A 14,679-nucleotide genomic window follows, 5' to 3' on the forward strand; every position below is an offset into this window, starting at 1 on the left:
AAAGCACTTCCGGCTATATATTCTGCCTAGGTACAAAAGTAATATCATGGTCATCAAGAAAGAAAAATATTGTGGCTCTATCGTCAACAGAAGCCGAATACATCTCAGCAACAAGTGCAGCATGTGAAGCTGTATGGCTCAGAAGAATTTTATCAGACTTGCATCAAAAGCATAATACCGCCACAACAATTATCTGTGACAATATGTCAGCCATTGCAATGACAAAAAATCCAGTATTTCATAGCCGATCGAAGCATATATAAATACGACATCATTTCATCAAGGAGCTGACTGAAAAAGGAGAAATCGGGCCAAAATTTATCAACAAAAATGACCATCTTGCAGGCATCTTCAAGAAGACAATTTCAACTGAGAAATTCATCTAGTTCAGAGATTTAATGAGAATAACAAATTAAGGGAGGATGTTAAAAAAAAAGTAACTTGTCTCTCTCTAATCACCACCTCTCTCTCTCTCCTCCAACTCACCACTTTCACCGCCTCTATTCTCTCTCTAGATTTATTCCATGTCATTCCACCAATAATAGGAAGACATGCACAAATATTACCGTGTGTTGGTTACTTTATGGTAAAGAAAAATGGACGGTGGAAGACCATAAAAAACTTAGTATGGTGGTACAAAACCCTATAAAAAGGGGTGACATTCGCTGTAGGAATCCGAAAATCCATCCAAAAAGTGGTATCGAGATATATATGTAAAAAAAAGTTAAAAAGAAAGTTATGGTCCCTAAAAACCATTATATTTGTTTGTTATCAAAATCACTTCCATTGTATCAATGAAATAGTGAAATATCCTTGAGTCGATGCTGCCTCCTCTTCATCGCTATTATCTTTCTTTGCTATTTTCAGATCAAATTATTATCTCAATGCTTCCACAAATCTCTAACGCTAGAGAGATGAAATTGTTGGTTCGTGGAGCTCCTCACTTTTGTTGCAAAGTTATTGCTCAGTTGATCTAATGCTAGAGAGAGAAAGATGCTGGTCGTTGAGCTCGAACCATCGTTTGCCTTTTGATCACCTTGCAACATTGGTATAACCGAGGGAAACATTGGTATTTCCGTGACTTTCCAAGAGTTAAATTACCTCTAGGAAGTAATTTGCAAAGTGCTTTCCACTTTGAGGGTTTTGCACTTCGATGTTGAATTGCAAATTTGGTTTACAAAGGTTGCATTTTGTGCACTCTCAGACATTAATATTAATGTGAACTTAATTATCTTGTTTGGTCAAAAGCTGTTTATCGTTCCCTCTTTGGAAAAGCTAAACTTTGATACATGAGTAGGAAAAAAATCATGAAACTTGATTTCAAAGACCTCTGAAAAAAATGTTGAGAAATTTTCCCTTGTTGTTAATAATGAGAAATATGAAACAAAAATACCTCAAAATAGTGATAATAAAACAACAAACATATCCACCACTCAGACTGAAACCATCAAACGCATCAATAAAATTGTGATCATTATCAGCAATCAAGTAACAACAATAATTCTTCTGCCACACAGAATTCTTCTTCTTTATTTGTGGACACAAGTAACCCTATACTCTCATATCTTCATGTCATAAATTTTCTTGGATAATAGACTCAGGGGCCACAGATAACCTACAGTGTCTATCTAACCTCAAAATTGATAAAAATATGAACCATGTGTCTAATGCTAATGGCTCCTAGATTCCTGTCCATAGTGTTAGTAAAACTAATTTCTTCTCCAATGCACAAAACTTTGAAGTCTTTTTTATGTCATCATTTTCCTCTAACTTGATGTCTATTAGTAAAATTACTTAGAGCATAAATTGCAATGTTACTTTTCTTGCAATTTTGTGACTTTTCAAGAACGGGCCACGGGGAAGAAGATTGGTGAAGAAAGATTGTCTCATGAGCTATATTTATTTAATCAAGAGAATTAGGCTTTGGTTACCAGTCAAGATAATTCTGATATTAACCAATTTTGGCATTGGAGATTTAGACACCCTTCAGATAAAGTTTTGAAAATCTTAATGCACTCTCTAGCTTTAAAGTCTCATTCTTGTGAAGTTGGCAAATTTTCAAAATATACAAGACTTCCTTTTCAGTTTTTTATGCATGTTTCAAAGGAACTATTTTATTTGATATAATATGATGTGTGGAGACCAGCCACAGTTAATTCTCATGTTGACTTTAAATATTTTGTTACTTTTATTGATGATTACTCTCATGCTATTTGGGTATATTTATTGAAATAAAAACATAAGTTTTTCATGTGTTCAAAAAGTTTTTCAAACTGATTTCCACTCAATACAATGGCAAGTTGAGAATTATGCGGACCGATAATGGCATAAAGTATGTAAATAAAGCTTTTTTTAAGCATTTATTGAATCTTGGTATTATACATCAAACATCGTGTGTTGAAACACCTCAGCAAAATGAAGTTACCGAAAGGAAAAATAGACACATTTTGGAAGCTACAAGGTCTTTGATGTTTCAGATACATGTTCCAAAAATTTATTTGTCTGAAGCTGTTTTAACCGCTTGCTATCTGATTAATAGACTTCCAAGTAAAATTCTTAAGGATAAATCTCCCCTTAAAATTTTGAAAAATAGAAAAATTGATTTTTCCCATTTGCGAGTATTTGGATGCATGCCTTATGTTCATGTGGTTGGGTACAACCAGGATAAACTTGTTACAAGTTTCAGTAGATGTATCCTTCTTGGATACTCCTCTACTCAGAAGGAATACAAATATTATAATCTCACAACAACAAAAAATACATATTTTCATAGATGTTCAATTTATTGAAACAGAATTCTATTTTCATGATACATTAGAGAGTGGTTTGGAAAAGATGACTCAGGGGGAGTGTTCAAGAGATTTGTCCTTGCGTGATATTAGCACTAATGATGTGTCCAACACACTTCGAATAAGTCATGATGATCATCCCGAAGCTGAGATACCTCTGAAACTCATCAAACTGGTTTAGAAGAAGAAGACTTTGTTGTGGCCGTGGCCCCACCTATTCTCCCTGTGCAGCTCTTATCGTATCTCTGAACCTTCCTCTAGACTTCGACTTTTTATACTTACCATGCAATTTCTTATCCTGTTCAAAATCATATTTCCTATAAAAATATCTCTCCTTGCTACTTTGCTTCTTTGAGTTCTATTTCTAATAATTCTGAGCCAACCAATTTTCAAAGTATTATTTCTCAACATGTGTGGAAGAATGCCATGAAAGAAAAACTTAAAGCACTTGACAAGAACCATACTTAGGATATTGTTAAGCTTCCTAAAAGTAAAAAAACAGTTGGATGTAGATGGGTTTATAAAATCAAATATAATAGTGATAGGTCTGTTGAGAGACATAAGGCCAGGTTAATAGCCAAAAGATTTACTCAAACTTATGGGGTCGATTATAAAGAGACTTTTGTACCAGTTGCCAAGATGAATATTGTTTGTGTTCTTTTGTCTATCGCAATTAATTGTTGGTGGCCTCTACATCATATGGATGTTGAAAATACCTTCTTATATGGTGACCTTGAAGAAGAAGTCCATGTGAGTCTTCCTCCAAGCCATTCATAAAAAAATGATAAAGGTCTTGTACGCAAATTAAAGAAGGTCTTGTATGAACTTAAACAATCACCACGCGCATGGTACGCCAAACTCAGCTCAGCTTTGAAGAATATCAGGTTTTTTAGAAATTCAGCTGATTCTTCAATGTTTATAAAAAAAGGGACTTCAGCATAACAGTTGTACTCATTTATGTTGCTGATATTATCGTTACAAGTGATGATAAAGAAAAAATCATGCAATTTAAAAATTATCTTTACAATAAATATAACACTAAGGACTTTGGTCAACTAACGTATTTTTTCGGTATTGAAGTAACACATTCAAAAAAGAGACTGTTCATTTCTCAAAGGAAATATATATTAGACATGATGAAAGAAATTGGGAAACTGGGAGTCAAACCCGTTGACACCCCAATTGATATTAATTATAAACTTAATTCAACAAATGGAAAACCTCTTGAAGATGTAGGTTGGTTTCAAAGACTTGTGGGCAAATTGATTTACTTGACTGTCACATGATCAGATATAATGTATGATGTTAGTCTTGTGAGCCAATTTATGCATACTCTTAGATCATATCATATAGAAGTTGTCGATAGAATTCTCAAATATCTTAAGTCGTCACCCGACAGATGTGTTGGGTTGAAACCGAATGATCGTACTAGTATTATTGGTTATTCTGATGCTGACTGGGGTAGGTAGTCCAATTGATAGGAGGTCCACTACCGGCTATTGTACATTGGTTAGAGGAAACTTACTTACTTGGAAAAGCAATAAACAAAATGTAGTTGTATGATCGAGTGCAGAGGCCGAATATATAGCTATGGCTTCAACTACAAGTGAATTGATATGGCTTAAATACGTACTTCGAGATATAGGATTCCCAACAGTCAATCCAATGGAGATATTTTGTGATAATCAAGCAGCTATGCTCCCAATCCAGTTTTTCATGATAGAACCAAGCACATAGAAGATGATTGTCACTTTGTGAAAGAAAAAGTTGAGTAAAAAATTATTAGTACTACTTATGTTCGAAGTGAATACCAACTTGCATATATGTTTACCAAAGCTATTGCAACGACAAAGATCCATCAGATACTGTCCAAGTTTGGCTCTATTATATCTACGCACCAACTTGAGGGGGAGTGTTAGACAGTTATATACTCGTTTACCCTATGTGGAAGCATCATTGTCGAACCACATATATGTGTTGTTGGTTCTTCTCTCTCTCATCACTATTTCTTTTTATTGCAAATTCTACCGGTACTATTGGCAACTATATTTTTAAGGGTAATGGGAACTGCAGGTAATGATTCATTGTAGGATAAGAAAAAGAGAAAGTTAGGGCCTTGATCAGAAATCATTGTTCCAATGCTTGAAATGTATCAAACTAATCAACGCAACCTCGCCATTTAGGCATTATCTACTTTCATTGCCAAATTGCAATCTGTGCCTATTTGAAAATTTCTCACTAATCGAGTAAGAATGTAAGCAACATTTCCTTAATTGTTGGATCAGGCTTGTGCCTCAAGTTCAAGATTCCCCACCATTGCCTCCCGTATCAGTCCGGGCCATTTCTCAGCCCTCCTGGTGCCCATCATATGAAAGGACCAGCTATGCATCCGTGGTGGAGAGACTCTACCTGATTAACTACCTAATACTAAAAACATTTATCAAACTGAAAGTTTGGACTTATGTGATCTAGCACATAGTGTATATATATATATATTTCTCTTTTACTCTTTCTTTTGAGTTAGATCACTTACAAATAGTCCATTACAATAAATTAATTTGAAAGAAATTAAATAAAAACAAGATTAGATCTTAAAGCTTGATGCCATTAAAATCATTCTTTTATTAATCAATCAAAACCACAATACTATTCTTAAAAATAATATAAGATGAAAACAATAAGTATGACAAGAAACAATAAATAGGATGTCGAAGATTACCTCAACTGGATTTAATACACCGTACACCGAGTTACCATCTCCAATAGCGTAGGATCAATGGTCAACCTCAATCTTTAAGATGGGAAAGCATATGGGTCAAACATCCAATGGAACAAGTACTCTTTACAAGGTTTAGATCTCAAACTAAGGTTTACCCTTGATCATCTAGATGAAAGAGAATAGCTTCTCAATACTAAACCCTTAACCCATAGTTAGGAGAGATAGAAGATAGAAGAGAGAGAAAACATCTACTATGTGGGGTGTGCCCCTTAAGCATGCCCTTTCTTATGATATGAGAGAGTGAGAACTTAATTACTTGGGGTGTACCTCCTATAGGATGAGAGAGAGAGAGAGCTTCTATGTGGGGTATGCCCCTCTAGTAGAGATGTGGGAGAGAGATGAAAGAGGTGCATGTTAGAATGGGTAGAAGGTACCCCGTTATATAGTATGTCAATAGGGTTAGGATTTCTATATGGTTTGCCTCTTTAATGAGATTGAATTTGCATCATTGACTATGTGAGTCATCTATTCCATAAATTGGTCATCAAGATCTTATGGAAGGTGCTAGTACATTTATCCTCTATTTCCTAAACCAATTTTCTATCAACTAAATTAAATATGAAAATATCAAATTATAATATTGTGCTTTTTATACTCATGCACAAGCCTCTTCGTACTTTCCTTATTTGATTTCAAAACCTCTATAAATCAAAATTTTCCAAAACACAATTCCTTAAGCCTCAAGTCATCTTTGACTTGAGCACAAAATTTAGAAAGTAGAAAGGGGTGGGCTACGCCACCCAAGCTGGACTTCCATGGGCCCCACCAACTTGCTATGGTGGGGCCAAGTGCATTAATGGGTCCCCATATAATAATAGATATTAAAAAAAAAAATACATGATTTTTAGAAATTATAAATTTCATTTGAATATTTAAAACAATGATAATTCAATATCTCTTGTTTTATAAATCCAAATTATATAAATAAAATACTTATAGATTAGAAAAATTCAAACAATAATTCTAAAAATCAAATAACATTAAAATAAATATAATTAAATACTTTTTATGGGAATTTGATCCAAATGGTCTAAGAATAATTAAAACTCTGGAGCACTTCAGCTTCTACTGCGGACCATAATCCACACTTGCTTTTTCAAACTAACCTAGTGGTTCCCATGACTAACAGCCTATCGCAGGGGCTCTTATTGGGCCACCAAACTTAGATAACAGCCAAGGGGATGCAAACTCAATCTGTGGATTTTAAGTTCTACCCTAGAGACGAACCAAGGTCATCTCGATCTGATGCGACCACAATTATATGGTGCATAGGGGTAATCTCTCGCACATGCACATGCTTCACCCTGAAAGATAGTTCGCTTTTCTGATAAGACAATTGTATGTACATGCTATGTGATGGTACACGGATGAGGCTTTTGCCCCTGTCTTTGAAGGCCACCATCACACACAAGAACCACACAAATGGCTCACTCATCTGAGCATACTCCGACTTAATAACCCTTATTGATTTAATCTCTATGCCCAAATAACATTGGTTTTTCTCAACCGACTAGCATAACATGTCAAGCACAGTCCCATATTAGCAAACATCATTCCACACTCCTATTGAATTCAAGTTCCATTATATCAAATATTTAATTAGAAGCACTTATAAACCTTTAATGGCCCCACACCCAATACAAACATCGTTTTCTAATTTTCCCAAACCCATGATATGACACATCAATAGAAAATTTGATCTCACGGCACCATCATGTATAAATAAGCATGCATCACCACTAGTGCTTAACTCCAGCACTGGTAAAGCACAAGAGAAGCAAAGAGATAGTTTTTATTCTTGAAAATTAATAAGAGCAAGGAAAGCGGAGGCCACAAATGCTATCAGATTGTGTACGTTTTAGTACGATATTAAGCCTCTAGGTTCAACTGTTCAAATCATAATTGAAAATGTCACAATTTTTTCAATTTGACAAATGATGACAAATAGCCAGCATATGTGGTTACTCAATTGCAATATCGAGATGATCCGTCCAAAGCCCCTCCCCTCATATAGTAGCTTAAAATACCCTCATTTTATTTTATTTTTGGTAAGTCAAAGTAGCTAGTCAGTGGGGATTTGGGCCCCTATCTTTTGGTGAGAATGGAGTCTAAAACCTCACCATAAAATATCCCCTTGCTAACTTCGGGAAAAAAAAACTCACTCCTAGCATGCAAAATCATGACACGCACATTCTAGTGAACCAAAACTTCACTCCTGGCATGCAAATTCATAACTCGCACATTCCAGTGAACCAAAACTTTCTATGTTGATCTTAACCACCATAATGATGAATCTGATACAAATAAATGAAATCTTAACGTGGTCCATCTTGTACACTCTTTTTTTTTTTGACATCTTCATTTCAATTCTTCAAAGATGATCAAATCTATATTTTTGGAGGTCCAAATTCATGGATCTGAGGTGGAAATGGATTGGCAATGTTTTAAGATGTGTTTCGAGTCACAAAACCCTTGAAGCCTAGAGTTGACGTGATTTCGTGTGCTCAACAAAAACTATTCTTTTTCTAATATGCAATCAAATGGAAAATGGTATATGGTACTCCAAGGTTGCAGCATTATATAAACTTTTTCCTTACTATGTGTGTTTGCACAAGTCTGAAAAGAGCTCACCTTATTTGTTAATTTCTCATTCCCTATTATTTTTCTCTTCATAACCTTCATTTCGTATAAAAGAGAGAGAGAGAGAGAGAGAGATAGAGAGATCATTCCATCATAGTGGGAGATCAGCTCTGCCATTGGGTCCTTGAAAAGAAATCTTCCAAATCAGTCTCGACCATTACAACACCAAACTTCTGGCAGAATACCCCTTTTATCAACTCCTCTACATTTGAATGAACATTTTCCTCATTCATTCCAATGAACATGTCAAGGTTGTTCACGGTTCCATCTGCACGTCATGAGAATAATTTCAGAAACATTACTTCAAGAGTACTTTCCCTACACATATGACGCACTTGCACTTCATTCCATCCAAAGGCCACTGACCAGTTAATAATGCATCAACATTTCATTCCAAACCCAATGTCTAACATGGGAAGAGAGAACGGTATTGTCAAGTGTTTACCATATTCTTGCTATGTGTAGAGATTTACGTTTAATTTGTCAGTCCTAATAAAGTACAACATTGCATATTTGAACCACTTAAAAGTCAGCTGTCTAAAGTCCGAACAAGTTTTCGAATACCAAATAAGCAATGCTTTTAAGACTTCTATTCAAAGTTTGCCATCATAATAATACCTATGAAGTTAGTTATATTTGAATAAGGATGTTTGCTTTTCTAAAGCCAAGAAGTGCACAAGCTTCAACTCTCAAGTGAGCACTATCCTTTCTCACTACATGGTTCTACATACTTTTTACACAAGATTATCTTCTGTTCACAATCTGTATCCATGTCCAAAATATTTAAAATTACTACGTAGTTCAACTCCTTAATTCAAAGAACTATATATGCCTGAAGCTACAAACAAGTTTACCACACTACTTTACTGTCCTTTTTGAATGTCCACACAGATAAGGTGTACATGTACAGATGGTATCTATTATCTGGCTATTGGTAACCTAGTCCTAAAACAAATTAGAAAAACGCATAAACATAATACCTTTGGCAATAATTGGCTGATATAAGGGAGGACTAGAAATCCAGTTCCCTTGGTTATCCTTCATGTGCCTTCTATCAGATGCAAAACTCCGAAGGTAAATTGGAGCATGCACAACTCGGAAAAGCCTGCACATAAAGAACCTTTGACACTAATGCAAAATTTCTTTAAAGAAAATAGAAACTCACGCTAGGTGGTGGAAATTGAATGGTGTAAGGACATGGGATATGCACTCATGTAATCACACGCATGTGTTGGAGCACACACACACATATATGATTATGTATGTATGCATGACTGTTATAAAGACGCTAAATTATGATAAACCTGCTAATGATGCGTTCATACACATAAACAAATATGTAATTATGCAAGTATGCATGTATATAATAAAGATGCTGATCTATAGAAAACCTGCCAACGATGTATTGGTATCTGTCCTCACAAGTTTCCTCAGTGAGAACATCAAGGAAATTTTTGTTTCTGAATGTAAATATCATCTTAATCTCTTCATGGAAGCATTCCTTCCCTATTAAATGGCAATGCCATTCTAGTGTCTTGTGCAAGCCTGATGTACACACCTCACTTGGAAAGTTGCAGGAAGACAAAATAAATTTAAGTACAAAATCTTAGCAAAGAATGACTATAGCTGCCATTGGTTGGTGGTGTGAAGAAGAGAACTGAACCCCATTTCTTATCATATGTTTTTTGAGAGATTTTCTTATTGCATTAGACACATGGATTACTTAAAAACCTTTGAAAACAAGGTATTTGGATACTTCTAAATCTTCACCCATGTCATATTCCTCCAATGTGGAGATTGACCAAAAGGTGAAGCCATATGAAATATGTGAGATACCTTGTGGTTATATCACGTCAACTTCCATTCCTTTCCCTGACATACCAAAGAGTCAAGGACTATCCTATCCTTGCACTTACACCTAACAAATGTTGGGTGAGTGTGACCATTAAAGGCCTTATGAGTGTGATCCCTTATGGATCATACTAAGCAAATAATGTTTGCTGATACTAGACTGTACTTGATGTGCTAGGTCAATCTGGTTGGGGAAAACCCATATTTCCTGAGCTCTGAGAATCGTACCGATGAGGGTTATATGGGTTATCACTTGATGAAGTCAGAGTATGCTTGGATGAGTGAGCCAAGGAACTATGTGACCCTTGTGTGTAATGGAGGCCTTAAGGGACAGGGCCAAATCCTCATCATTTGTTCCATCATACGGAATGCACATCGATAACTGTTTTCGGGAAGGCGTACCACCTACCAGGATAAAGCGTGTGCATATGCGAGAGATACCCCATGTACATCATCGAATCATGTATTGCATCAAGGTCAAGATGTCCTTGCCGTTTCGTCTCTGGGGGGGACCTAAAATCCATATATTGGGACTACGACTCCTTGCCCATTGGCTAGACTTTGGTGACCCACTAATGATCCCTTGCATAGACTGGGGGTCATGGGCAATGCTGAGTCGGTTTGAGAAAGCATGTGTGGTTCGTAATTCGCAGTTGGACATAGAGTGCCCCAGTTGATATTTATTCCTAGACCATATGGATCATTTTCTCATCAAGATTTATTAATTTTATTTATATTTTATTACATTTTATTTTTAGAATTGTCGTTTAAATTTTTCTAAATCTCTGGATATTTTATTTATCAAATTTGGATTTATAAAAACAGAGATATTGATTTTATAATGATTTAAATATTAACATAATGATTTTGTGTATTTCTAAAATTATAAAAATAACTTAAATTGCATGGGAGGCCCAATAGGCCTTTTGGGCCCACCATTGCATATTGGGTGGGGCCCATTATGTGCCACCATGGGTGGCATGCCCCACCTATAGCACCTTCTAATTTTTGTGATCAAGCTTGGCGGCTTGAGAGATAACAAAGTATTGATTTTAGAAAGTTTGACACCTTGAATAATATTTGATTAATATTTTGGAATGTGTGAGAGGCTTATGAATAAAAATAAGAAAGGATAATATTATAACATGTTAATTTCTTATTTATATTAATTGATGGGAAAATGGTTTAGGAAGTGGGGGATAACTGTGTAGCACCTTCTATAGGATGTTGATGGCCCATCTATGGAATGGAGAACTCAAATCTCTCACCCCACAAGTCACTCAATATCAATGGTTCATATTCAATCTCATATGATTGGCAAGCCAAGGAAAACCCTAAGAAACCCTAATTCTATTCAAGCATTATAAAAAAGGGATTGATCCTTACCCAAATCTTTGCACCATATCTCTTATACCAAATTTTCTATCTCTCTCTCTCTCTCATCCATCTAGGGGGTACGCCGCACTCTAGAAAGTCTCTCTCTCTCATCTTGGAAACCTCTCTCTCTCTCAAGAAAGCCTAGAGGGGCACGCCTCACTCTCTCCACCACATTGTGAAAAGGGACAAAGGGTTTAGGCTATGGAGTTCTTCTCTCTCCCATCTCTCAACTATGGATTTATGGCTAAGGGTTTTAGAAAGTAGCAAAAAGAGAATCCATCTCTCTCAAACTAGGTTGCTAAGGGGATTCACCTAGGGTTTGAGTTTGTGATCAAAGGTGTTCATGTTCCATTGGTGTGGCTTGTCCAAACTTGTTTTTCCGGTTGAGATTGAAGGTTGACCATTCGATCCCGCGCCATCGGAAGGTGGTGACTCGGTGTGGGGCGTAAGAAGCCCGGTTGAGGTAATCTCCGGCACCCTCTTTTGTTTCTTTCATATTTATTGATTATATCTTTTATTCCCAAGCATAGGTTGTGTATTTTCTTTTGTTAATGAAAAGAATGGCTTGAATGGCTTCAAGTTCTATCCTATTGTATTCTTTTCTTTTATTTTATTTGAAGTTGTTATATTGTAAAAGGCCTTCTTGTGAGTGATTTAGACCGTGGAAAAAAAAAAAGAATTGAAAAAGAAAAGGAAATTATTATATACTCGAGCTAGATCACACATGAACAAATTGGACTGGAAAACATCTTTGCACTCTATTCTACCAGGGTTCTACAATACTACCACTAGCAAACTAAAATAATCTGATGAAATGTTCATTTTTCTGAAAACTAATTTCCAATTTTTTTTTAGTCGAGATTAATTTCCAATAGTTGACCATCTGCCCTTGACATCTTTGGATTCGATAGAATACATACACCACATGAATTATCATTCTCTTTCAACATGGTTGAACACCATCCTCTCTACACCTCACTACTATTCAATCTAGTTTCATTCTCCACTGTGTAATGTCAATTGCGCTCCCTTCTTTCTCTGGCTATAGTTGACAACCGAACCATTCTCCTCCCTAATAGACCTCTTAATTTTTTATCAGCACTATTGATATCAATGAACAAGAACAAGAATGAAAAGATGCTATCATTTATCAAAGCTCCCCCATCAAAACTGCATAGAAATGTTAAACTTGCAAAACCAAATGTCTAATATTATAGGATTCCTCATATGATACACATAAATTGCTCAAAAATCTTATTAAATGCTTTTATTCATAAAGAGACTTCCAAATTTATTTAGCATGAGCAATAACAATTTAAAAAAATAAATTACCTGCGAAATTTGGGGTTCAGTGGGAACAATGGGCGAATAGCTTCATTAATATATCGACTCAAAGTCACCGGAAATGGTAGCTTTGAATCCAAATCCCACACCTGAATCGAATCACTGTCTTCACCACTTCTCTGTAAATACGATGGACTTAGTCAATTGATCAATGAACTAAATGAGTCAAATATGAAGAAATCCCTCCAGGGTATTGATTACAATTGCCTGCAGGAGGAATTCGTGATCAATCACCATCTTTCAAAACCAACAGCTAGAAAGTAGAAGTCTGACTATCTATATTGTTCACCTGAACACATATGACATGGTAATCCCACACTACCAGTCCATCTGCTCCTTTACCAGACTTTTGACACCAAAATGGAACCTGAGTAAAATCAAAGGAAGAACCAAATAACTACACATAATCAGTAATAAAATTTGAAAAGGAACCCCAAATATTCTTATATCATGAAATGAAAGCATCCCTGAATGTATGGCACAAAATAAATAACAAATCTAAGTGCACTATGTGTTTATGCATAAGCGTTTAGTGCTCTAAAAGTCTGTACATGCTGGTTTCAAATGACAAGCCCAGTAAAAAGTACTAAATCAAGTGACAAAGTCCAAAAATAAAACATGACATGTTCTATTGAAAGCTAGCATGCATAATTTTTGTAATGTAACCGGAAATGAGATATTATTTGGATAAATATGTATTCCAACAATTTTAGGCCATGTGCAATGCCTGTAAGGGAAACATTCATGACACTTTAGTGATCAACATCATTCTTCATTTTAAGCACGATTCCTGATAGACTCGTATTTTCTGGTAAGCTTACTAAGTAAAACGAATACTTAATGCTATGGATTTGAGTATGCACTTGTCACACATCTGATGTCTCCATGATGCTCGAAGCTTACATGGATTGAATTTATGAGCAGCACATACACATGATCATAATGCTTCAAACAAATCAGATAATTTTTTTCGTAATCAGAATAATGTGAAATGGATATAGCACACCTGCCTATCAGCATTAGAAATAAACACGACGAAAAGGTCACGTCCTTCTGAATCAGCGACCTTGGCTTTCCATAACTCCTTGCAAAGAAAGTAGACGTTCTCCTCGCTGCACCAAGGGATGTCTATTTCAGGCACATGCTTCTTTGTTCATTGAAAACACATAATATATTCAAATAATCTCCCTAATTCATGTATTTCACAACACTTAGCAGACAGAATATGCCGCAATGATGAAATTACACAAAATTGAATGACAAAAATACCTAGAGATCGCTGAAAATGGCACATATCCATTAAGAAGCTGTTTTCCAAATTTCTACAACAAGATGCAGAATGGAGAAAATGTTCAAACATGAAAATTGAAAACCCCACATTAGATTTTGATCAACCACTATGAAAATATAGTATTGTTTTCTGAACTCCAATTTGAATTACCTTAATCTATCAGAGCATTGCAAAGAGAGAGAGAGAGAGAGAGAGATTACCAGTAACAGGGAGTGTAGACGGATGGGACATGGGGCAGTGTAGACGAGGAAGTGACAAGTAAGTCCTCCATGCCAAGAAGCATAATTAAATGTAGGTCACAGAAAGGAATTGGGGATTTTCGCTTCCAGAAACCCCCTACTAATTGTGTGGTGTTTTAGGAGATGGAAAGACAGTTCTGAGTGCTGCATAACAAAGCGTCAGCACAAATTCGAGGGAACCCTGCTGGGTTCCACACCATTTCCTTTCTGCCTCCGCTTTACCTCCTGTAGAGGCATCCGGTCGCATTGGGTCCGGAAATGGACTCAGTCCCGACCCGGGATCTGCTGGCTATACCTGATACATGTTCCGATATGGGTCCAATATTTGGACCGGCGGTCCGAACACTATTCGAGCCCAAAACTGGTTGG

At 36.0% G+C, this 14,679-nt stretch overlaps 1 protein-coding gene across 1 annotated transcript; it reads right to left on the bottom strand.

Moving 5' to 3' along the window:
- Positions 1-8,123: 8,123 nt before the first annotated feature.
- LOC18428332 (amino-terminal glutamine amidohydrolase) lies at positions 8,124-14,367 on the bottom strand (the record flags this gene model as incomplete). Its single annotated transcript, XM_088872305.1, has 7 exons — positions 8,124-8,476; positions 9,189-9,313; positions 12,769-12,899; positions 13,070-13,147; positions 13,787-13,892; positions 14,050-14,102; positions 14,272-14,367. Coding segments are annotated over 7 exons (753 nt in total), but the record flags the coding sequence as incomplete, so codon positions are not given.
- Positions 14,368-14,679: the final 312 nt, after the last annotated feature.

This window comes from Amborella trichopoda, chromosome 1 (genome assembly GCF_054954075.1).
Source record: "Amborella trichopoda isolate Santa Cruz 75 chromosome 1, AtrichopodaSantaCruz75HAP2 v2.0, whole genome shotgun sequence".
In the NCBI taxonomy this organism is placed as follows: Eukaryota; Viridiplantae; Streptophyta; class Magnoliopsida; order Amborellales; family Amborellaceae; genus Amborella; species Amborella trichopoda.